Source organism: Arvicola amphibius, chromosome 14 (assembly GCF_903992535.2).
Source record: "Arvicola amphibius chromosome 14, mArvAmp1.2, whole genome shotgun sequence".
Taxonomy (NCBI): domain Eukaryota; kingdom Metazoa; phylum Chordata; class Mammalia; order Rodentia; family Cricetidae; genus Arvicola; species Arvicola amphibius.
Genome location: NC_052060.1, coordinates 56,519,410 through 56,545,045, shown reverse-complemented (window position 1 = coordinate 56,545,045; position 25,636 = coordinate 56,519,410). Strand labels below are relative to the sequence as shown.

The window sequence follows — 25,636 nt, the reverse complement described above, 5'->3', positions numbered from 1 at the left end:
CCTTCTCTTCCAAGATTGGTCAGGAGGATGTAAAGAGACCGCACGTGCCCCTTCCTTCCAAGATTGGTCAGGGAGGATGAAAAGAGACCTTTCCTTTGGGGAAATCCAGAACTAGAAAATACATTTTTCTGTAAAAAGAGGAAAGGTCAAAAAAGGTCAAAAAGAAAGAGGAGGGGAAGAAAAGAGGAAGAAGACAACAATAACAACAACGAAACATGGGGCGCTAGACATGTGAGAGGTTGATTCTACCACAAGCTCACATCTCCTCAAATGTGAAGGAAATAGTTTATGATACCAAGAAGTATCGTAAATATAGAGAAGTAAATCAAAAGTGTCATGGGCACTTCAAATATTCTATTTTATGTGTTGATAGCACACATGCCTGGGTGTTAAATTTTTATTTATTTTAGGAATTTTCTCAAGCATCTGAATTATCCAGTGTCAGATACCAGTGAGAGCTTGGAACACACACATTCATAAATAAATTTGACATGATCTTTTGTTGTCATCAATTTTACTAAGAAAAAAGAAGGCAAATAGGTAACCTTAAGATGCTCATCAAATCAACATGTAGAAGAATGAAAATAGATCCATATCTATCACCATGCACAAAATTCAAGTCCACATGGATCAAATATCTCAAGATAAAGCCAGCCACACTGAATCTCATAGAAGAGAAAGTGGGAAGTACACTTGAATGCATTGGTACAGGAGACCACTTCCTAAATATAACCCTAGTATCATAGACACTGAGAGAAACAATTAGTAATGGGACCTCCTGAAACTGAAAAGCTTCTGTAAAACAAAGGACATAGTCAACAAGACAAAATGACATTCTACAGAATGGGAAAAGATCTTCACTAACCCCACATAATAAGATGGAGGTCTGATCTCCAAAATATACAAAAAACTAAAAAAAAAATGGTCATCAAAAGAACAAATAATCCAATAAAAATGGAGTTCAGACCTATACAGAGAACTCTCAACAGAGGAATCTAAAATGGCTAAAAAAACACTAAAGGAAATGATCAACCTCCTTAGTCATCAGAGAAATGCAAATCAAAACAACACTGAGATTCCATCTTACACCTGTATGAATGGCCAAGATCAAAATCACTGATGACAGCGTATGCTGGAAAGATTGTGGGAAAAGGGGGACACTCTTGCATAGATGGTGGGAGTGCAAGCTGGTCCATACCCTTTGGATATCAGTGTGGTGATTTGTCAGAAAATTAGGAAACAACCTTCCTCAAGACCCAGCAATATCACTTTTGAGTATATTTCCAAAATATGCTCAATCGTACCACAAGGACATGTGCTCAACTATGTTCACAGCAGCATTGTTTGCTATAGCCAGAACCTGGAAACAACATAAATGACCCTTGACTGAAGAATGGGTAAGGGAAATGTGGTACATTTACACAATGGAGTACCACACAGCAGAAAAAAATGACATCTTGAAATTTGCAGGCAAATGGATGGAGCTAGAAAACATCATATTGAGTGAGGTAATCGAGACCTAGAGAAACAAACATCATGTCCTCAATCACAAGTGGCTTTTAGACATAAAGCAAAGAGAACCAGCCTACAAATCACAATCCTAGAGATCCTAGAAAACAATGAGAACCCTAAGAGAGATATACATGGATCTAATCTACATGCGAAGTAGAAAAAGACAAGATCTCCTGAGTAAATTGGGAACATGAGGACCATGGTAGAAGACTGAAGGGGAGGGGAGAGGCAGGAAGGGATCAGAGAAAAATGTAGAGCTCAATAAATATCAATTAAAAAAACTCTACATAAAGGTTTTTGTTTTAAAATAAAATAAATGCATAAAATGCAAAAAAGAGATGCTTATCAACCCATAAATTAACTGCAATCACAGTTGGGACTGTTAGAAGAGGCAAAATGCCATAGGTTAGAAGGAGGGGTCAGGGATCATCCTTTCTTGGCTTTTCAGAATCTCATCAGTTACAGTTCACAAGAGGACCAGAGGAGGAGGGTGGAGAGAAAGACATACTATGAAGGAAAAGAAGTCATTATGAGATATAGGCAGCTGTAGTTGGACTTTCCTTTGGGCTGCAAGCTTACAAAAAAGGACATGGTGACTTATTATTAGTTATAAAAGCTCAGTCTATAGCTTAGGCTTGACCCACTTGCTCTTATAACTTAAATCAACCCATTTTTATTAATCGAGGTGTTACCATGACTTGTGGCCTTCACTTCTCCTCCTGCCTGTCTTGCTCCTGTCATATTCAGCTGGCTACTCCACCTCTCTTCTTCCCTGAGACCTCTCTGTCATCAGAAGTCCCGCCTAACCTCCTCCTGCCTACCTATTGGCAGTTCGGCTCTTTATTGAACCAATCACAGTGATTTATCTTCTCACCATGTAAAGGGACATTCCACAACAGTGGCTTTGTGGTGAACACACTGGTATCACAGGTGCTGTATGGGTGGCGTAGAAAGGGACAAATTTGTCTCCTCTTTTGTCACAGATTTTATTTTGTTTTGAGCCAGGGTCATACTCTGTGGACTAGACCAGCCTTGAACTCAGGATCCTCATATCTCAGCATTCAAGTACTGCATGCAGATACATTAAATGTAAAGGCAAAACTGCAGGTAAAGTTAAAATGATTTTTTAAAAATTGATAATTCCAGACAGAGTAATAGTGTCTTTTTAAAATAACTTGGATGTTTCTTCAGTTATTCAAGCTTACTATTTCAACATTACATTGGCTCATCCTGTGCAGTAGCATCTACTTTGGAACATTATTTCTTCATTCTTCTGCCCATAAATATATAAAGTTCTTTAAATGATGTTTTATTGATCCATAAACCACATAAAAATAATCAGTATTATTTAAAGGTGTCCAAAGGCATATGGCTTCACATATGTATGGAAGGAAGTGAAGTTTAATCTACAGTTTACATGGAATGGAAATATATTTTATAAGAATACATTGCCAATCAGTGTAAAGGACCTGAGCCAAGGTAACAAACAGTGCATTCAAACAAGTTTACATGAATTCAAAACTTCTGATAGCAAGAAAACCTTTGTGATTAACCCACCTTGAGTTCAGATGATAAGTAGACACTGGCATTTTGGGTTAAATAGTTGGAACTACGTTATTAACACTATGATGTGGTGATATCTACATGGCTATTATGGAATTGAGAGCTTGAGTAATTTTTAAATACAAGAAAAACGTTCATGTTAATCTTAATGAATATTTTCATTTTCTCATTAGCATCTACCTAAACTATTTGAAGGTCTTGTAAGCTATGATTCTGATGTAATCATAAAGACTTGGCTTTCGTAGTTTTGTCAGTTATGGTTCCTTTGTCATTTAACATAAATGTTAGTTTCATAAATGCACAGGGGCCAAGGACCTATAAATGGACATTCATTGTTGAGATTTTGCCTCAAAGTTTAGACTAGTTGTAGACTGCCACCCCAGAACCCAGGATACCTATACAGAGATAAACTAGAAACAAACCCTAGTTGGGAAACAGAAATAACTCTAGGGTTTATGACTGTGTGTTGGAACACAGACGAGAAGAAAGAAAGCTATGTGTGTAATCAATGTCATGAGCAATTAACACCAAAGAGAAAGTGTGAGTTTAAGGTTACCATCATTTGCCCTTGTAAGTGGTCTTTGTCTATACAGTAATCTATTTTTTAACATCAGTATCTCAGTGTTTGAAATATACATTGTTTGACATTCTATTGAAAAAACTCCTTAAGCAGTCTTTATATTCTTTTAAATTTTTTACTAAAAGGAAATTTAAGTAGGCAAGCAGAGAAGAAGGCAAGAAAGAACTCTGAAGGACGTGGACCTTTGGATACCTTCAACCAAAGGGCTTTGAATCTACAGTTCAAAGCGCAGCATCTCAACCAGTCATTTCCTTTTCTTAGTCTTTTCTCAATAATTGATGAAGCCATTTATATGCTGATTCCAAATCTCATAGAAAAGAATGGAAAATTTCCTCTTTCCTCACTTTCAGACTCACACTTTAACTTTTCACTATATCAAATAAAATAAGGTTAATTTAAGACTGTGTCATGATTACAACTTACATGTTCTTTCAAATAGTTTTAATATCTTTAAATTAATTGGTACCAGACAAACATGCTATGTCTTGAATTAAACACAGGTTCCTATTCAACTACTGGGTATCCATAAAAAGCGTTTATTCCTTTCCAAACCATAGACCACCTTGTAAATGATGAAGCAGTTCAGTATGAGAACAAAGAGACTGTGCTCCATTAATTGTATATTAACAAAATTAGAATCAAAGGGTTGTGGTCTTGTGTTCTGTTCAATCTCATGTTTATTGTTCTTTTTCCCAGTTGGAATCATCTCTGAAAAGACCTCAGTTAAATTGTCAGTCATACACTGTACCAGAGAACCTGTGGTGTGTGGTAAACAGAATTTTTCCCAAGATTTTTCATACTGTAGTCCTAGTATCTGTGAGTATGCTACACACACACACACACACACACACACACACACACAAAATAATGCTTCAGGTAGAACGAAGGTTGTAGCCTTTCTCAGATAAACCTTGAATAATGCCAGTAGATCCTGTCTAATCGTATGAGCCATGATGAAGAAAGAAGTCTAGAGAAAAGAAAGCAAGAAAGAGGAAACCCAGTAGATAAGTGGAGGCAGAGATACTGGCTTTCAAGACAAATGGGCTATTGTGAGGGTCTCTGCAGAGCCTCAGCAAGCAGAGAGCAGACCCTTAACACAGCCACCCAGTCTTCAGTCCTGCACTCACATGGAACTGAGTTTGATCAAGATCGCAAAGGACATGGAAACAAGCTCTCCCCTGCAGCCTCTGGTAGGGCTGAAATCAGGACAGAGAGATTCTTAGAACAGTTGATCAACACTCTATACAGACTTAGGAAGTATGGATCTGAGAGGCACAACTACATTTTGTGTCCTGAAACTTTTGGTCATTTTCATGGTACCAATGAAAATAAGGACAAAGAAAGGTGGAAATCTACAGGTGTGTGTATTTTATACATACATACATACATATATGTATGTACATGTATATATGTATCATGCATGTACATTTAGCATAAATAATGAAAGACCTTATGATTATAGATGATTATTAATTATATTTAAGTAAAAATTGACAGATACAATATACACTCATTTATTATTAGCTCCTGCTTATATTGATGTTCTATATATTTAACGATAATCAATTATATAAGATTGTTCTTGTTTATTATTTGTAAATATACTCCTATGTTTCTTAAGTCAAATGACTAAGATGAATTATACTAATATCTGACTTCCTCTGCACTGTCACCCACGCAGCTGTTTCTTTCTAGTTCCTTCCAGTCTCCTTTTTGCTGTACTTTGATTCCCAGCATTGCCTGATGTGCTAAATATACATGTTACTTGCTAACTTCATTCTCAGAAACACAATGTGTATTTGTGTAAGTGTGCTCTATGTCATATTTGGGACACACACAACTCATTATTTATCTAAAATTCAATTAGCTTGATACAGTTTATTTTACAGGTTAACCCTGATTTTTACAAGCTTTCAAGTTTAACCCTAAATTTCTGCATCACTGAGGATAGGACATCTTAGAGAAAATACCAAGACTGTCTCCCTTTCCACAGAGGCCAATTTTTCACAGTGTAAAAAAGTGTGCCAAAGTTTGAGGGGGTAAATTTTCAGATCCTGTTGTAGAGCCTCAACATACATGTATGTTAAAAGACTACCCGCATTCTCCAAAATTAGGAACTGGGTAAAAGGTCATAAAGCCCTGAGTACAGGAAAGAATGCACATAGATTTGTTACCATGCTTTAGCTTTGAAAATGCCTCATGGTACTTAGGAAAGTTATGTCAAGAAGCGATGAACTGGACTGATCAGCACCCTTGTTTAAAAAGTCGTCGTTAGGAGCTGGGCTTGTGATTCAATTAACAGAGTGCTTGTCTAGCATCCAGAAAATCCTGGGTTCCATAGCCAGTATAACATAAACTCACTTGTAATGTCAACACAAGAGGAATAGACACTGAAGTATTCCTCAGTTACATAATGAGGCTGGACTACATGAGATCTTGTTTCTAAATAAATAAAGTAATGGATAGAAATAAACTCTACAAATCTTAGTGATAAAAAGAAGTAAAAGTTTGCTGAAAGTTCACAGACATGATGACAACACAGTGTGTGCTGCCCTGGTCTCAACATTGTGAAGTCAACTGAGTGACCTCTCTCCCACAGAGGCTAGGACAACACTGTGCGCTCCATCTGGTTTAGTGCGTGGCTCAGAATAGCTACCTCAGGAATATCTACAGAGTTAAAAGTTATTCCTCCACCGAGATTCCAAAACTGACCCGAGAGAGAGTAGACAACCGAGAAAATGAAGGACAGTGTACAAGTATATGACAAAAACAGATGTAGATTTTCAAACACATTGGAACATCTGAAGCCATCTGCAAACATAATGGGTGCATTCAAGAGGGCTCTGAACAAAATCCCAAGAGAAGATTACCAACAATAGACCACTCTGGGACAATGCATGTTTTCTGATGTTACACTAATCTCTTGAGGCTGACAAGTAACAGACAGCAATGTTTTCCCAGTAGGCAATGCCTGTTGGGAAATGCACTTGGACGAAGAGTTGATCTGGGATAATGTATCATTTTACAAGTACTTATAAATGACTGTAATGCTGAGATTCAAGAAATCTGACAGAAATACCTTTAAACACCAATATTCATTGAGTGACTATTGCTCATGAACTATGTGACAGTGTCCATGACGTCTTAATTCTATTTCTATTACAATTATAAAATTATAACTAATGATGCTTTTATTAAATTTGTTTTCCACTTAGGACACCAGAATTACAAAAAGGTTTAATAATTCACCTGAGATTATGACTAGAAAGAACCAGAGGCAAAACTCATTTCTAATAGGTTACAGAGTTTATGATATCAAATATTTTATAAAACTATCGAACTGCAGATAAAAACCAACAAGGAGACACTAAGACAATATTAAGACTTAAAGAGGTCAATCACGCATACATTGACGTCAGTTCATTATTGGTTTATGCTCATTCAAATTGGTCAAAACATGATGGAGTCTGCTGATGGAGACTAGGACACGTGCAAAGAGAGCTGTCCTCTCCTGGAGGCAGGAATCTACTCAGTGATCCAGGGGTCAGAGAGTGTGTCAACGGGTTTTCCACCCGGCACACTCTGAGTATGTTTTGTTGTTCCACAAAGAATGCATGGCTCCTAGAGCCTCATTGGAAGTCCCATTCCAGGCCTAAGATCAACCAGACAGTTTGTTAGGCTCTCTTTATTTTGCTTTCTTCATACAAAAACCTGAGCAATATTAATGTTTATCTTACAGATTTTTGTCTGAATAAAATTATGCAGTTAGTGTAAGGTTCTCTGAATTGTACTCAACAAATAGTGTTCAACAAATAGTGAATCAGTAATGGCTCTGTCTGTAATCCATGAGCCATGAGGAAAAAATACTGCTTCTAAGTTTTATTTTTAGAGTCTCAAGGTCAGGAATAATGACTTGAATCTAACGGGCTCAATATTCACATGTTATATGAATTAAAAAATTAAAATTAATTAACATTGATATTCTATACTCAAGTTACCCTAATTGTCTGTATAAAAAAGCTATCAACTGACCAAATGTGTAAAATAACTCAACAATTAACTGAACAAATGTGCAAAATAATCATAATTTGTCTCACATCTTGATGATTTTACTACAAAAGTTTCTCATTAACATTAAGTTGTTGGAAGATAACAGTAGAACCAGAGACACAAATCATCAAAGTGTAATGAAGCTGCAGCATACCAAAGTAAAGAAATATTTGCAGACCATTCACTAGACCCTGCAAATGGTCCTTAAATCCCAAAGTGAAAGAAAATGAAAACCGACACATGGTAAATTCTCAGAAGACAGTGATCCTCTGCTAAGAACTGAGTCAGGGAAGGGTGTGCAGAGTGGCAGCCAAGGTTGCAATTCCCCTTCCTGGACTTTATGGATAGACAAGGGCCATCTTCACTTTGACATCTATCAGGAAGCAGTGTGGACCTATGATACATGCTCTTTAACGAGGCCTGGATGCAAGGATAAGGCACACCTGAAAGCTTTTGAAATACAGTTGTCGGGATATTTCTTTATTAGGATATTTCCTTCTCCCACCTCGGCTGACTTCCTATGTTAGTTGATTAAGGGCTCTCTCTCTCTCTCCTTTACTATGGCTAAAATTTTATTTTAACAATGATTAACTTTGACATAAGGGAATTATTTATATTTTGACATGTTTCCATTAGAAATATTTTTACACCTAAAGGTTTTTGGCTTTAAAATATTTTATTAACTTAAATTAGAATAAAAAAAAATAAAAGGAGGGAGAAGAGAACGGAGTATTTGTAAAGTGGAGGATAAAGTGACCCCTGTGACTATAAGTGGATGCCATAGACTAATTTTTCTAGCTGGTTTTAACTGTAGTTAGTCATAGTCCATGGAAACGGAGGTGAAGGAGAGAAGCTGGGTGTGAAGCTACCACAATTGTTCATTTCAATGTCACAGCAGAAGAGATGCTATACAGTGACTTCTCTTTCTTTTCCATTTCAGAAATGAAAAGTTCTCCTTGAATACTCCCTTGCAGAATAAAGTGTGGCTGGAGGTTAGTAGAAACAGTAGCACTTTACATAAGCTTGTACAGTTACTTGACTATTCATTAGACTTTAAGACACACTTTGCATAATTAAATTCAAAGATATAATATTCAAATCATTTCCAAACTTAACTTTTTAAAGATTTTTTTTGTTATTTTTAATTACGTGCATGGTTGCATACATAAATGTAGGTGCTCCTGACGACTCAAGATGTCAGATCCCTTGGAACCAGAGTTACAGGTGGCTGGGAATTATCTAACCTGGGTGCTGGGACCCGAACTCGGGTCCTCTGGAAGAGCAGTACACATTCTTAACTACTGGGCCATTTCTCTAGTATCCCACCCTAGGAAAGCTACATTTTAATATAAAGGGTAAAGTGGAAATAATATAAAATTGTTTCCCAAATTATAATATTTTCCTTCTTACTTTTAAAATGATATTCATATTCTTCTAATGCCATTTGCAGTAATTCTGTTGTAGAGTTACTGTCACGATCCTCATATCTGTACTAGAGATGCAGGGCACATAAAGGACCCCCTCAATGCTTCCTTCACTAATCATGCTGCCTTTGAGACCTCTGGCACTGCCTAGCCAGGACCTTCCTTTGTTCAGATGAATTTAAAACACCACATTGCATGTTTTGGTGAAAACACACCGTAGACAGGCTCCCTGGCCAGAGACAATAATCCTTCCTAAGAAGAAAGCAAAGTAAACGTGACAGATTTTAGGGAAAGGTTCCAAGTGTTATGCTTGGTTTCTTTCTTTCCATTTCCTCTGTGGGAAAAGAATGAGTGTGTTTGAACAAATTCATCTTAGTGTATCATTCACTTCCTCAAGAGCACAACTTCAGTGTTTGCTGCATGCTCAGCCTGAAGAACAAAACAGTGTAGAAAAACCCACCATAATTTCCTTTCACAGACCTTATATTCACCCAAAGAAGATAAGTACTGGCCAGCCATGAATCAGATAGTTAAAGAACTTACACGCATTGGAATCGGGGAAAGCATTCACAAGAAGAAAATACAGCCTTCTCATTTTGAAAGCATAAGCTGAATATTTGCTCTAGGCCGATGATTAGAAACGACTTCCTTTAGGCAATGTTTGAATTGAAGTATACAAGATAAGGGGGACTTAAGTAGGAGAAAAGATGAGAAGGGGTTGAGACAAAGCGATTCCTTACGCAGAGGGAGGATGCGGTGGAAGGACAGAGGTGACATACCCAACAGTCAATGTAGTTAAGCGTTGAGAGCCACTGTTAAGTAACCTGACCAGGTGGGTTACAAGATGCCATGTATCCTATCGAAAGGGTCTGCATGTCATTTTTTGCCTGGACTGTTGAACAGTGTTCTTTTCAGGTTGGCATTCTGTGTAAGTTACATTGAGGTAAACTAAGAGAGATCTGATGTGGTCTACTCCCAGCTTCTGCTATATCTACAGGGGTGTCCTGTGCAAGTCACATATGCAAAGTACATTCCTTTGCATGTGGTTCAACATGCATGGAAGGGCATGAGGAACATCCACTTCTATTTCCTTACACTATGTCCGTACAAGGTAGTTACCAAGTTCACAGAAACATACCCAGACATTGGTGGTTTAGTAGCAGAGCCTTGGGATGGCCATTATGGTCAGTCACATAGGATTTAACTGATGTGGCATCTCTGCTTACATTTAACTACAAGTAACTTTTTTTTTTTTTTGTATAAAAAGACCAAAAAGCCCAATTTAAAAAATAATTTTGGAACAGAGCTGTTTTGTAGGTTCTTTACACAAAAGCACTAGTTTGAAGTATTTTTAAAGGCCACTATTGCTCTCAGGAGGTTCCATGGCTTGGAGATAAACTAACAGGCTACCCTTCGAAGAAATCCTGTGCAAGGTTACTGACTCGATCCCAAGAACAATGCGAAGGCAAAATAGCTACCATTAGAGTGTACACAGCTGGAGCGGGCATTGCTTAGCTGCAGACGGGCTTGTACAAGTGCCCTGCGCTACTCTCAGAGCGCAGAGAGTGAGCGGAATATGTACTTGCCTCTTGACTAAATTAAACAATTTTTAAAAAATTCATCACGAACAGATTCTTAAAGGTTTTATGACTTTGATTCGAGATAATATAAATGATTTGCTTTATTGTAATCAATCCACTTACAGAAATTTATCTGCTTCTTAAATTATAAATAGTAGAACCCCTCTAGGCACTTCTAAACAGATAAGTCTAGATTATAGTACCAGAGTGCAAAATTCTTGCGAAATCTGATCTACCAAATGCTGTTTCTATTTTTATTTTCATGTGTTGCAGAAGCTTCTGCGAGGATCAACTGAGACATATTAAAAGGTTTTGTGAAGATTAAAAGATTATGCTAATGTACACCAAGTACTAATTCTAATGACTGTGTGGACCTACCAACACTGTTAGCGCTTTCCTCTTCTGGGCTACACCATCGAACCGGTGCTGCAGAAGGATGCTCCCAAGGGAGCATTTGCGATCGGCATCATTTTAGACAATTTTTTATAATTGTGTTCAAGCGACTTGAGGTACTTTTAAAACACATTTTCATTTTATCTCTAATTTTTACAAGTTTATCTAACTCTTTTGAAATTCTCCAGTGAGTCCCAAAAGATTATCTTTGAAGGTGTTTTCAGTAACAACACAGCTCCTATCTATGAGAACATATTGAAAACCAGCAATGCAACAGTTATAGTGCACGTTTTACCTCTCAGAAGACAGGCCCTCCACTTTGTCTCTTTAAAAAATTCTAGCTATCTATTGTTCAAGGAGACCAGAATAATATGAAAAACAAATACAATGTTGCAGATACTGAACTACTTATTAATATATAGTATACAGAGGGACTGGGCTATTAAAATGCTTTAAACTCAGACATCACTGGAAGTTGGGAACCAAGACATATTGGCACTAAATTGAAACTTTCAATGAAAATGGTGGTCTGATCGTCGCAAGATTAAAATAAAAAATTAGTAGCATTTCTTAAAAGAGCTTTAGTGTGGTTATCTTATGTTCAGTGCCTACTGCTTGACTGCACTTTATCTTGTCTGAGCTTTTTGTACAAGAGTACAGCTATTGTTAACTGTCCCGTCTAGACTAGGCAGTTCCAGGTGAAGGAAACATGGGATATGGTCTTCAGGAGACTAGTGACTAGCGATGTTTTGGGTTGTCTTCTGGAAGTATCACTACTGTAATCTGGGGAGTATGACCTGCAGGGGGTGCGAACTCCCACAATGCCCTGGACAGAGTGATAATAAAGCCTTTTTGGTCCAGTGTTCAACAAATCTGTGTTACAGTAAAGTGGAACCTCACTGTATGTAGAGCCAAGCCATTGCCTTCTCTGTTAAGCATTAAGCCAGTTTGGCAGGGCAATCCCCTGCACAGAAGACCACCAATTAGGGTAGCAGGTCTACCTTACAATGTGTTAAAGATGAAGAGGAATAGTTCACCCTTTAATGGAATGATGTTCTTTTCCTTCTTAGAATTACACTCCTCTCAGTTTCCCTCCCCTCTTCTCTCCACTCACTTCCCTTCCCCTTCTCTCCTCTCCTCTCCTTTCCTCTCCTCTCCTTCTTTCCCCTTGCTTCCCCTCCCTCCCCACTCCTTCCTGCCTCCTCTTGTCTCCGTTCTCTTTTCCTTTCTTCTTTTTCCTTCTTAACTCTGTCCTTTTCCTCCAGGCTGTTGCTGAGAGTTATAACTCGTGTGTGCTGCAGTATTTCTTGCAAACTCTATTAAAATTTTCCTTGAGCTTCTGTGTGAGTCCATCCTTAAATTCCTTAGCAATGAGGCTAAGAACACCAAGTGGGAACCCCGATTTCTACAGTATTATCTTACAAGTACAAAGGGACTCTCCTGAGAGTCCAGTCATAATTGGTCTATTGCAATCCTTTCTTTTTATGTCTTTATTTATTCTAACATCACGATGTTTGATACCACAGTAGGTAATAATACCCAGTATTGGCAAAGATATTAGAATAAAAGCTTTCTCATATATTATTGGCAGGATAAAAAAATCAATTCACATAATTGTTCTACAGGATAATTATGTAAATTTAAAAACCTGCACATACTTGCATTTCTACCTCCACGATATGCTTCCTAAGACTGTCTTAATGGATATGCAGCTGTGGAGGGACTTGGGTTTTTTATGCAACACTGCTTTTTAATAAGGAAGTGCTGGAAGCAAATATTCATCCTTAGGGAAGTTTTAAATACACACTCATAATAAGCAAGCATAGAAATGGTAAAATTGTAGGTTCTAATGAGGAAAGACAGATATGATATACTGTAGGCTACAGGTAATTCTGTTTCTTTTTTTGTTAGCTTGCAATTGAGTGGGTACATGCATACAACAGAATAATCTTCTGTTAGGATATAGAGTAAAGATACAGAAGGAAGCATAAATGACCTGACTGAAGTGTGTATGGACACACATGTGGATATATACATGTATATGATTATATATATATATATATATATATATATATTCTAAAGAGATATTTTAAGTATAAAATTAGCAATACAAAGGCAACCAAGAGAAAGGAATTTCCTCAGCTGTCTCTTCCGGAGAAAAGCAAAGCCTGGGTCAGCCTTCATGAAGACGCCTTTCTCCAAGAAAAGATTTACGGCTTTACAGAGACAAGGATGGGTCAGGGAAGGATGACCACATGGACTGCTTAGATGTGCATATGCTTGGCCTTCTTTTGAAACTCCTCTAATCTCACTTCAGGATGACCACTGGATCTCTTCATTCCTCTTCCCAATGTGACCACAAGAAATGGAGCTCCTTTATTTGCTTTCTGTGCCTAACGTGGCCACTTTAATTGTTTTCTCCAGAATAGGGGAATAAGGGAACAAGTGTGTCTTCTTGGGGTACAGATAATGATGCCCAGTTCTGTAACAGGAGTAGTGCCTTATAGGGAGTCAGGTGTAACGTGGAATAAACAGTTTTATGGTGTTTATTTTGTTTTTCAATCTTGGGCAATCATGAAATTCAAAATGTAGTGACATCTCAGAACCTGGGTGTGCAAGTCCTACCTTGTGTGAATTAGGCGAACATTCATTTTCAGTACTTTTAATTGGCATTTCTTCAAAAGGAGCTAGGAGATTAAAGACAGAAGGACATACCAGAGGGGGAATGCTACAAACCTGAGTGGTGTGTGGGTGGGGTGAGTGTAACACCTTGGGGAACCCGGTGGAAGAGGGGGAGAAAGGATTGATTGTAGGGGTCAGAGGGGATGTAGGATACCACAAGAACATGGGCCACTGCGTCAACTAAGCAGGGCTCATATGGACTCACAGAGACTGAAGCAGCCATCATTCAGGCCTGCCTGGCTCTGTGCCAGGTCCTCTGTGCATGTTATAGTTGTTAGCCTGGTGCTTTTGCGAGACTCCTAAAAGTGGCAGCGGGTATTTCTCCGACTCTTGTCTGATCTTGGGTCTCTTTCCTCCTATTTGGTTGCCTTGTCAAGCCTCTTTATGAGGAATGTGTCTGGCTTGTATTAGTGTGTCTTGTTTTGCTGTGTTTTGCTCTTGTCTATTGAAGGCCTGCTCATTTCTGAAGGGGGACTTAAGGGGAGTAGATCTGGAAAGAAGAGAGGTGGGGAGATGGAAGGAGTAGAGGAAGGGAAAACTGTGGTTTCTATTTTCAATTAAAAAAAAGACAGAAAATTCCTTTTGTGGACATAGATTAATTAGTATTTGATTCAATTAAGAAAATCTTATCCAGGAGTTAGTGACTCACACCCTTAATCTCAGCACCCAGGAGGCAGAAGCTGGTGGATCTTTGTGAATTTGAGGCTAGCCTGGTCTACAGAGCTAGTTCCAGGACAGCCAGGGCTACACAAAAAAATCCAGTCTTGAAAAAAAAACTATAAAGAAATAAAGAAAGAAAGAAAGAAAGAAAGAAAGAAAGAAAGAAAGAAAGAAAGAAAAAAGAAAAAAAAGAAAGAAAAAAATCTTACTGTTCAATAACTGGGCATATGTCTATAGGAACATTCAATTTCTATTTAAAAGTGATCTAATTTTTGTAAACTCCTTTTTATATTTGTATACTTGAATCTAATGGCTTGAATAGGTTTGGTTAAAAGAACTCAACATTAAAGATTAAAAATATTGAAAAAATATGGAAATTATCTTTAGCTTAAAGCTCTCCTTCCCAAAGACTTAGAAGTCTCTTTCCCATCCAGCTTACTTTCAAAAGCATGGTGGATCCTTTCATGTGTAGTCGGAATGTTAAATTTTTAAATGACATGATTCTTAGGTAGAATCAACAGTGCCACAGGTTTCTTATTTCTGAACTCAAGGGATCCATCATATTAATAAGTTAATATCTAAGAAAAGACTTTTGTATAATCAAGGGAGAAACATGGCTGTTCAAATATCTTAGCATTTAACTCTATCGGACCAGACTAAATGTTATGTGTGTGAAACAACATATCTACAATGGCAAAAGGTACCGTAGATGAAATAATTCTGTTATTTCTCATTTATATTTTGTCTCAAAGGAATTGTATGTTCTGACATCAAGCCTAGCACACCCTTGAGCTCTAGTCTTAAAACACTCAAGTGACATTAAAGGTGGCGTGCTCTTGTAGGTGGCATTTAGGACATCATATAAGATGACGCTGTTAACGGTTGCACAGCATCCATGTAACTCAGACATGGCCTGTGCATCATTCAAGGCCATAAAACCATCATCATCAACTATCTATTGCGATTTTTAAAAATATTTATTTTATTTATTTATTATGTATACAACATTTTGTCTGTGTGTATGCCTGAAAACCAGAGAGGGCACCTCATTACAGATGGTTGTGAGCCACCATGTGGTTGGTGGGAATTGAACTCAGGACCTTTGGAAGAGCAGGCAATGCTCTTAATCACTGAGCCATCTCTTTAGCCCCTACCTATTGTGATTTAAAACTTAACTTATACTTTGATTTAATCTAGAAACAATATTATTTATATTTGTTAAGTTTCTATTTTATTTTCTCTATTTTAGTTAACTTTTCTTTTGGCAGCATGTACTTTAAACCACAATAGCAGATAATAGCAGGCACATATATTATATTTTGTTATAATTAAATGCTGTGACATATTCACTAACATTTCAACAGCTAGGATCGGCACAGGCACACATATGCGCATGGGGTTGTATTTGATCACACATATTCTAATGCATATGATTTTGGGCTTTGGAAATCCTGTTTCCAAAGTTGTCTTTTTTGTTTGACTTTTGAGCACAAAAGGTAAGAATAGGAGAGTCATAACATAAGATTTGCTTTTGAATAATTCAGGATTTTCCCTTTTTAATTGCAAAGAATGGATATTTTATACATGGTATTTATAAATGATATTTATAAATGATATTTATCATTGCATTGTTGAGTTATTCTGGTATGACTCTCTTCATTTATCCTTAGGAGTCTAGGACACAGAGCAATCAACTACCCAAAGACAGACCACATGGCCTTTCTTGCTGCTTCATGCCTTATTATGGTTTTATTTGAAAATTGATTAAAATTCAAAAATGATTGCTAAGGACTTAGTAGATACTTCTGTGTTCTAGGGTTGCCTAAAAGTATACACAGCAATAAGTAAAGTGTTAAAGACACAGCAGAGGATTAGAATCCAAACTTTATGGGAACACATTAGAAAAATAGAATAGTTTCAAGTGTGGGAAAGGTCCCATGAATCTCTGCACCGATTAGTCATTGCTGAAAGAAGACCTTCAGAGGAAACACTAAGATCAAGCAAGTGTCCCTAGAAGGATAAAGACTGTGGTGTGGGGAGGTATGGCAAGATAAGGCTGAAAACAGGAAGGGAGACATGCATTCCCAAGACCTCCATCATTATTCCCTCCGTTTTCCACTAGTGCCATATGCAATCCTTGGAGCTCCTGAAGGCAGAGGAGTCACTGTTAAACTGTCTCTGTGTTACAGTATCCTCAGGACTGTACCACTCCTCTGCTATTTGGAAATTAATTATAGGGTTCAGTATGTCTTCCTACCAAAACATTCCCAGTGATTTTCCAATGAATAGATGTTTGCTGTCCCCCAATGGAAAACGATAAAATTGGAATAGCTGAACTCCACACATAAGGGAATCAATGTCTACTCAGTGTGTCCATGTCCTGTAGAGGACTGTGGAGGTAGTATGATTGGGTCTTGCAGTCTGTGTATTTCTTGTCCAGGTCCAGTGACTCCTCCTTCAGAACAGAAGGGTCTGGCCACCTACTGTGAGGGGGAAACTTCAAGACATCCCTTTAGTTTTGTCCTTTAATTCTTTAATTACTTATTATTTTGGTTTATAGGATGATATCCATGTATTTTTTATACATAGGCATTTATAGTTCTCCATTTCTATTCTGATCCCTTTTAATCATCAGAGAGAAGCAACCATATTTCCATTCAGCACTTTCTATTAGTTGTTTGCCCCACCACTTGACCTGGAGAGCATGTGACCCCTTTCTCTTACCTCACTTTTTCCCTTGCCTTTTCTTTCTCTCCTTTTTTCTTTTTCCTCTTTGCCTTCTTATTTCCTTCCTCCCTCCCTCCCTCCCTCCCTCCCTCCCTCCCTCCCTCCCTCCCTCCCTCCCTCCCTCCCTCCCTTCCTTCCTTCCTTCCTTCCTTTTCTCCTTTCTATTTTGTCATGTTCTATTTTGAAACAGGACCTTCTTCTTTAGTCCAGGCTGATCTGAAAATGCTCTGTAGCTGAGGATAACTATGGGGCCCTGATGTTCCTCTATTCATGTCTGAAATTCTAAGATTAGAATAATGCACCAGTATGCCTAGATGTATCTCTCTGTTTGTAGAAGAGCTGACGTTTCTGTGTGTTCCCCCTTCTTTCATTTTTAGGAATACTGCATGATAACTCTTTTCCTTCTGTCCTATTTTGCACTCTTGGAAGCATGAAGACCACAGGAAACCCTAATCAGAAGTGGGTGGTGGCTTCTGTGCTCACATATGGCTTCCAACTATGAGACAGTGAGCTCATAAAAGTGTGTTCACCATGCCCTACTCTTCTTGGGTGACTACCATCTTTCCTTAACACTGGTAGCAAAACCAAAAAATTCTAGAAACATTGCACTCCGTTGTGGCCAAGGACTTGCAGCTGTGAACCATCTATGCTGAGACATTTGCTGCCCCACTGTCTACAGAAAGAATACGACTACTACATAGTTCCTTTGAATTTGCAATTGAGCAAGAAACTATTCTGTGGCAGGAGGAAACATTCCAATGGAACTATGTTATATCATTGCACTATCAAGATATGCAAGTGTGGCTGCAGAGTCAGGATGACTAGAATTAACTAATTCACTTTGATGTATTAATTAATGCTCTGGGACATTTCATAAGACACAGTAACTAGAATGTTTTGGTTGGGAAGAACCCCACCTTCTGGTTAATCCGAGAAAGATCAGCATGCTAAGAGTGCAAAGAGGTGAACCAATCTGCTCACTTCAAACTAAAACATCGTGATGGAGTTTATTTACACTTTGGAAGTTTTCAGAATTCAGTTTTAGATCATCCATGCAGAGTCTGAGTAATCCACTCTGAGGAATCTCTCTCCATTTATAAGCAGCTTTAAAACATGACTTCAGAGAAAAATACTACCCCATCTCGCTCTGGAGAAACATAGCCTCTTTTCTTCCTGCTTTCAGCATAATTCCTAAATTTCCATGGTTCTTATAAGCATGAAGAATTATTGTTTACTGAACATTCACTTGCTTTGTTGAGAAGAAATTAGTAGAATAGAACACGTAAAATGTCTTCACATGAAATACTCATAAAAACCAGCAATGGTGCTGAAGGAATAGGAAACCACTTGATCTGTATTATGACATGGACTATAATACTGGAGCTGCAATAAATTATGTTAAATCAAATAATTGAGGTAGATATAGAGCCAGTAGTTTAAAAATATTTGCTTGATTAATTCTGAGAATAATAAACAATTATCTGTGGTCAGAAGGAAGCATAATTTTTAATGTACTTGATTTTTACCTATATCACTAGCAAGACAAGCTTGTATACGAAGCCATTTCTACTTAGCAGTTCCCTCACGACCATAAAAGATTCAAGAAAAAGGAGAGAAAAGGGCAAACAGAGGGTAGTTTATAGCCAAATTGTATGGGACAAAGTTGTCCAAAATATTGTCATAGCTGTTGTTCTAACAATTCGTCCTGTTCTTGCATCTCGTCAGACCTCCCTGACTCATTGACAGACTATTATATTCAGAATGGCTGCCGAAAACTTTCAGCCCTCAGAAGTGCTCGTGAGACATATAAAAATGTCTTTATTCAGAATGGAACATATAATACCCGCCAAATTTGTAGGTTTGAAACCACTTTCAATGAGAATTAAAAGGCCTTCTTCCTTGTTGAAATAGGACTATCAATAGTTGACTTGTCGGCCTGTGAGAAGTAGTGGTTTCTTGTCTCTGATGTTGCAATTTAGTTTTAAATCACTTTGTGATGACAGGGTACATAAAGATGGCAAAACTCTAAAGATGACGGTCTAATTTTCCAAGATGACCGATCATCGATAAAAGATTAAATAACGTAAACATTTGAAATGCTAGATTATCAAGTGGTTGGCACACTTTCAGTGTTTCAGGATGCAGAGACACTCCATAGAAGACAGATGACACGTCTGCCGTCCTTATTTTACACTATGTAAAATCCTATCCTTCCCCAAGAGAGTAAATGAGTGGAAATTGCTTTTCACTTATAAGTTATGCATTTTTCTCCACCCTAATTCAATATGTTAAATGGTACCAAATGACAGGCCCAAATGTTCATAATCAGTTTTTGCAAAGCAGAATTTCTGATTTTGGAAATTTCTTCTCGACTATAGCTGACCTTTGAGTTCTAATAGCAGTTGTTCTATACATACAAGAATGATTAGACACGCCGGTCCTATGAAGCTCCAGATAAAGTTGTTCTCAGTGCTCAGCCAACATCTGAAAAGTGAGAGATAAAGTCAGTGAACATGTTGCGCGGACCACAGCAAAACATTCTCAAAGATATGCCGAGTACCCAAGAGTGTCTTTCAAATGCTCACAATCCATTTTACTTACACTTTGGTGGTACCATAATACTTGTATCCTAAGGACGCTGAGAATCCAACAACTACAGCTGGGCTGAGATAGCCGAAGATATAAAAGTTCTTGTGCAGAAACCCTTTGTTGTAGATGAGCCCCACAACGATGAGATACAGGTGTATGCCCTCAATGCACATCCAGGCGAAGGCAGCTAGGAAGAAGTAATGGAGCAGGCCGGCGATGATAGAGCAGACCAGCTACAAGGTGACAGAAGGAAGAAACTGAGCAACATTTGCCTTCCAATTATCGCAGCGTCTCACATTTCCTCATGAATGTGCCGCTTTACCTCACGACTGTCTCCCCAGTCCTGCTTCTCAGATGTGCTACTTGTCACCGATCTAAAAGCACTTCATCAATGGAAGTGTCAACAGACCTGGGATAAGCTAGTGACTTGTCCAGAGATTTGTCATTGCTGTGCATTGATGTTCTAGGATAAACTGGGGAATCTTCACATCTCAACTATCTGTTTCTGGGTGGCCATGTGATGGTTTAAACTGACGTCTGTCTGGAGATAATTCTCCTTCCATTTTAATGAAGTTCAAAGAATGCAACTTACTGTTAAATCATACAAAACAAAGTCAGCATCTTGATTTTAAGTGCCAAAATTTAAAGTGGATGAATGGACATTTTACCAAAATATCCATTGCAGAATTGCTTCTAGTTGTAAGGTCATTTGAGTTATGTTCTAGTTAAACATTTTCATGAGTATTTACTTATTATTTAGGACTGGAATTAGATTGAAATTGCTTCATAAAAAGTGTACATCTGTGTATCTGCTTGTTTGTGTATAATGTACGTGTGATATCCTTGGAGGGTAGAAGATGGTGTCAGATTCCTCAAGACTGGACTTCACAGATGGTTTGATTTACCAAATGTGGGTACCAGGAACTGAACTATGGTCTGTGGCAAGAGCAATGAGTCTTTTAAGCACCGAGCCATCTCTCCAGCCCCTCAGTTGGGTTTATAAGAACTAATAGAAAAGGCAGCTAGCCATATCTGATTAGTAATTTTAGTAATTAGTAATTTACTAAATTTTAGTAATTTAACTAAATTTAGCAATTAGTAAAATTAATAGTATCTATTACTGGAGAGGCCACACAGCATACTTATTAAAACAACATAGGTAGTGGAGCAATGGCTAGGTGGTTAGGAACACTGCTCTTAAAGGGGCCAAGACCATGATGGGGAAACCCACAGAAACAGTTGACCCTGTGTAAGTGGGAGCTCACTGACTCTGGACTGACAGCTGGGGAACCTGCATAAGATCCATCCAGGCCCTCTGAACATGGGTAACAGTTGTGTGGCTTGGTCAGTTTGTGGGTCATTGGCAGTGGAGCCAGTATTTATCCGTAGTGCATGAACTTGGTCTTTGGAGTCTATTCCCTATGGAGGTATACCTTGCTCAGTCTAGATGCAGGGGGGAGGGCCTTGGTCCTACCTCGAAGTGTTGTGACAGACTTTGTTGACTCCCCATGGGAGGTCTCAGCCTCTCTGAAGAATCAATGGGAGTGGTGGGGAGAAGGTGAGGGGAGCAGGAGGATGGGAGGGAGAGGAAACTGGGATTGCTATGTAAAATAAGATTGTTAAAAAACAAAGAAAGAAAGAAAGAAAGAAAGAAAGAAAGAAAGAAAGAAAGAAAGAAAGAAAGGAAGAAAGAGAAAGATAAAACTAAAACACGGGCTCTTGCAGCCTACAATGTATGGTTGCCAGCGCCCAAGGTGGCTCACAACCATCTGTAACTACAATTCCAAGGGATCCAATGGCATTTTCTGAATTCCTTGGGCACCAGGCATGCAATTGGTACATATACATTCATGTAGGTAAAACACTCATAAAGTAAATAAAAATAAAAAAGTTAAAGCTGTATAATTCTGGCTGGTGCTGTTGTGTGAACTTCAGTGTTATTCACACCCTAAAATAGGGCTGGGGCTACTGCCATCCCCTGGGTTACAGACATCCTGGTTGCTTAGAGACCAAGGAGGGTTCTTGTGATCAGTAAAAGATTCCTCAAAGGACTCCATGGCAACCATGATGTCTTTGAAGTGCACTGTTCTTCCTTTTTTCCTCCACTTAAAGTCAGACCTTGTCTGCTGGCTCTGCCAGTCTGAAACTCCAATTTTCTTCCATGACTACAATTTTTTAATAATTGTGTTACATGTTTAACTCCACTCTAGGACCTGCTTCTGTGCAGAACCAGGTTGATGAAATACGGAAGTCTTTGGGGAGGACCCAGTTCACTCCAGCAGTTTTGTGCTTACTCTCAATCCTAAAACAAACTTTGTTTCCACTTCCATTTAGTCCTTGCTTATCATCCATAAAAACCAGGTGTTTCTGTGGTATAAAATTTTGGTTCTCCCAATAATTCACATATTGAAGGAATTTTTTCATTTAATAAATTTTATGAGTATGTCATTTAGATATATTAGCATTATAAAAACCTAGGAAAGATAAGCAATTATCTGGCATGTCTGACGCTCTAAGACCTTTGTTACAGTTCATGTCTATGTGACTTGTTAGTTAGAAAACACTAGAGAAAATGAGAAGAAAGCATTGGGGGCAGGTGGCATACCTTGTTTGTGTTGATGTTAATCCCAACAAGGAAAACGAGTTCTGCCAGGAAGAGGCTGCAGCAGAGGTTCTTGTGAATTGTGGTTCTGGTGCTTTGAATCTCGCTGAAGAACCAGAAGGTGAAAATGCACATGGCGAGACAAACCAAGGAGATGATGATCCCAAGCTGAGTGATCCTTGTCAGGATGTTATAATCTTTAATTCCCTAAGGGCAAATAATAACAGCGCCGTTAAGAGGAAGACTGAGTGACTCATCAAAGGGACCACAATTCCTAATGAACTTCTCAGGGAAGCATTAATCAAAACACTCATAAAATGTAAAAATAAAAATGTACATTTAGATGAGAAAAACTTGCACTTGGTATCCAGAGAACTCCGATATAAATCATGTAGCGGGCTAACAGTGCTATAATTAGTGATTTTTTTCTCTAAGCATAGTATATATTAGTACATGCCTGAATAATGTTATCACCATCAGTTGCATGATATTGGAAAGGTAATTCATCATTGTAATGGGAAAATGGTTAATTAAAGCAGATTTATCAGTGGTAAGTCCAAGGCTTATGTCTATGAGGTGATTCATCTAAAACACATTAAACAAAGGTAAAAGAGAAACGGAACAAGTAGAAGATCAAAATAGTGTATTTGGCACTGGAATGGAAATGAGTGGTTAATTAGAAGTTTTTCCTCCTTAACACTCTGGAAATTTCATCTTTATAATTGACACTACTTTAAACAAATGTATTTTGACACTTAATAAACTTTGTGGATTATAAGTATTAATGGAAGTAAATCAATGACCTGATGAAAAGTAAGTATTACAAGTATATTTACCTTAATTTTTTACATTTGAAAAACTTTGTGGTTTTATATTCTTAAAGATATATTGAGCAAAAAAGTGCCTAATTTTTATCAGGTATCAAAATGACCCATTATAAAGGGAAAGGTCTCTAGATAACATGGCACTAAAGCGTGGTTAACTATAGCAATATTCAAGATCCAGAGCAATGGAAAGATATTACCTTTAACAAGCAACCTAACAGATGTTATGGACCAGACAAAATCCTAGATAGGAAATAAACTGAAAATTCCTTATTATGTATAAACAGAGACAAAACCAAACCAAACCAAAATAAAATTCCAAGGTTTTTCAATTCCAGTAAACCTACAGTTGGCTCCCACTAAAATATAAAAGGATCTTTCTTTTTGATGATGTGAGGTAGGAAGAGAAAGAGCAAGGACGATGAAGGATGATGGGCAGCTTTGTGAACACACAGCCCAAGCTTGGCTTACAATGGAGGTACTGGAAGACATCAGAATTGCAAAGTGTGTCAGGTGACTACAGCGGCACGAAGTGTGGGTGTCATTTGAGTATGTCCGTTCACAGCCCTCAGAAGACCAGCTGCCATTCTTCATGTCGTTGACTGAGTAGTTCCAAAAGGCACACTGTGTCCTGTACTTATCTGACACCTGAAAAATAGACATTTCACCCATGAGACAATATTCGTCAGCCCTGGTTTGGTTGTATTTAAAACATCAGTGATAGAATTAGCGCCATGCTTAACATGTAAATATAGGATCAATGCTGATACATGACATCTGTTCTTTTGTAGTAGATTTGAAATTTATATTGCAGCAATGCTACATAGTTTTTCAATTTTGTAGAGTGATGATTTTTAATAAGTGAGATCATGTATATTTCAAACAAAAATCATCTGTCTTTATTCAGCAAATGCTTACTCTTTTATTGAGCATTTGTCAATCATATGCTAAAAAGACAATATTGACCAAAACACTGTGTATTTACTGTTGATCTTACATTTTACTTGTAAATAAAAAAATTAAGAAGTGAGAAAAAGCAAATGGGAAAGAAGAAGAAAATGGGATGGAAAAATCAAAGAGACTTTTCCTAGTTCATGATGTCTAGTTATGTGGGTACATCGTGTGTGTGTGTGTGTGTGTGTGTGTGTGTGTGTGCATGTTAACCATGCGGAAATCAGAAGACAACTCAGAAAGGCTGTCTTCCCCTCTGTGATGTCCATATGGTTCTGAAGGATAAATTCAGGGTTGCCAGGTTTTGTTCATTGAATCATTTCACAAGCTCTTAAATAACATTGTTATATCCTTAAAGCCATAGGTTTAGAAACTTCCAAAATTAATAATGTACTTAAAACAAACAAGGGGAGAGCTTCATCCTAGAATATTAAACATGTGACTCATTGGCATTGACAAGAAGCTTTGAGAAGAACTACGAAAGCAATTTTTTTTTTTTTTTTTTTTTTTTTTTTTTTTTTTTTTTTTTTTTTAGAAATACTAGTTGAGTGTTGGAGTTGGTGTTCTTTGGTAGAGTACAAACACTGAACAGGAAAAGGTGGGTTCTATTCTTACCACTGTAAAAGAAGGATGAAAACTATGTTATCTGCTTTGTTTAATTGTCAATATGCTTTCTCTCTGTAACTTACATATAATCAAAGTAATGCCGCCAAAGCTTATTCCAATTACAACAGTTTTAACTCCAGACAACTTACCTTTCCATGACTTAGTGTGAATGTAATTTTCTCAAGTTCATACAGTGTGGGTGGATTTGAGCTAATTGAGGCAGAAATCACTGAAGAAATGACTTTTTCCTTTTCTTCAGAATTATCATCATCTTGAGAGTCCGGTAAGAAGTCATCAGATGGGGAAAGCAAAGGGCCAACACTCTTATAACACAGGAATGCAACTACGACACTGCCTGTCAATCAAATAAACGTAGTCGGTGGGCTCACAAATGAAAGTGCATTAAAGCTCTTAACACACAGAGACTGAGTAGATGACGGGTATACTCTACAGACATCGTGAAAACCCTGACTGCAATGTGAAGTACAACATCCCGTGTATGCATTATCAGATTACATTCATGACGTACATTTGACCTCTGAACTATTACGGCATCCCCTTTTCACAAACGTTGGTTGGAAGAAACGTATTTCTAGATGAATTGAGAGCTTGATCCTAAGAGAGAACCAGAATTCGAGACATATTCACCCCCAAAGAAGCAAGCTTTAATTCTTCTGCAAATGAATTGGAATAAAGAGGGTTGAGAACTGGTTAAGCTGTGACTGGCCTCCGAGGTCAACCGTGTAATCAGTCACTGCAATGCTGCCTCCTAATGTCGAACGGTTCAGTTCTGTGGAGTCAGAGGAGCCACATTTTACCTTAGCACTGCTGAAATGAAGTATCAGAATACAACCCACTGCGGAAGAATCACAAACATAAATACTGACATTGTA

General features: G+C 37.9%; 1 protein-coding gene across 1 annotated transcript in view; it reads right to left on the bottom strand.

Moving 5' to 3' along the window:
* The window catches only part of Adgrl4 (adhesion G protein-coupled receptor L4), a 91,261-nt gene that overhangs the window by 6,266 nt on the left and 59,359 nt on the right, over nt 1–25,636 (bottom strand). The window contains exons 8-12 of the mRNA XM_038311490.1: nt 24,893–25,098; nt 23,658–23,834; nt 22,366–22,569; nt 19,773–19,993; nt 19,589–19,655 (exon numbers count right to left, since the gene is read on the bottom strand). Coding sequence (XP_038167418.1) covers nt 19,589–19,655; nt 19,773–19,993; nt 22,366–22,569; nt 23,658–23,834; nt 24,893–25,098 — 875 coding nt within the window. The remainder of the gene's footprint in view (nt 1–19,588; nt 19,656–19,772; nt 19,994–22,365; nt 22,570–23,657; nt 23,835–24,892; nt 25,099–25,636) is intronic.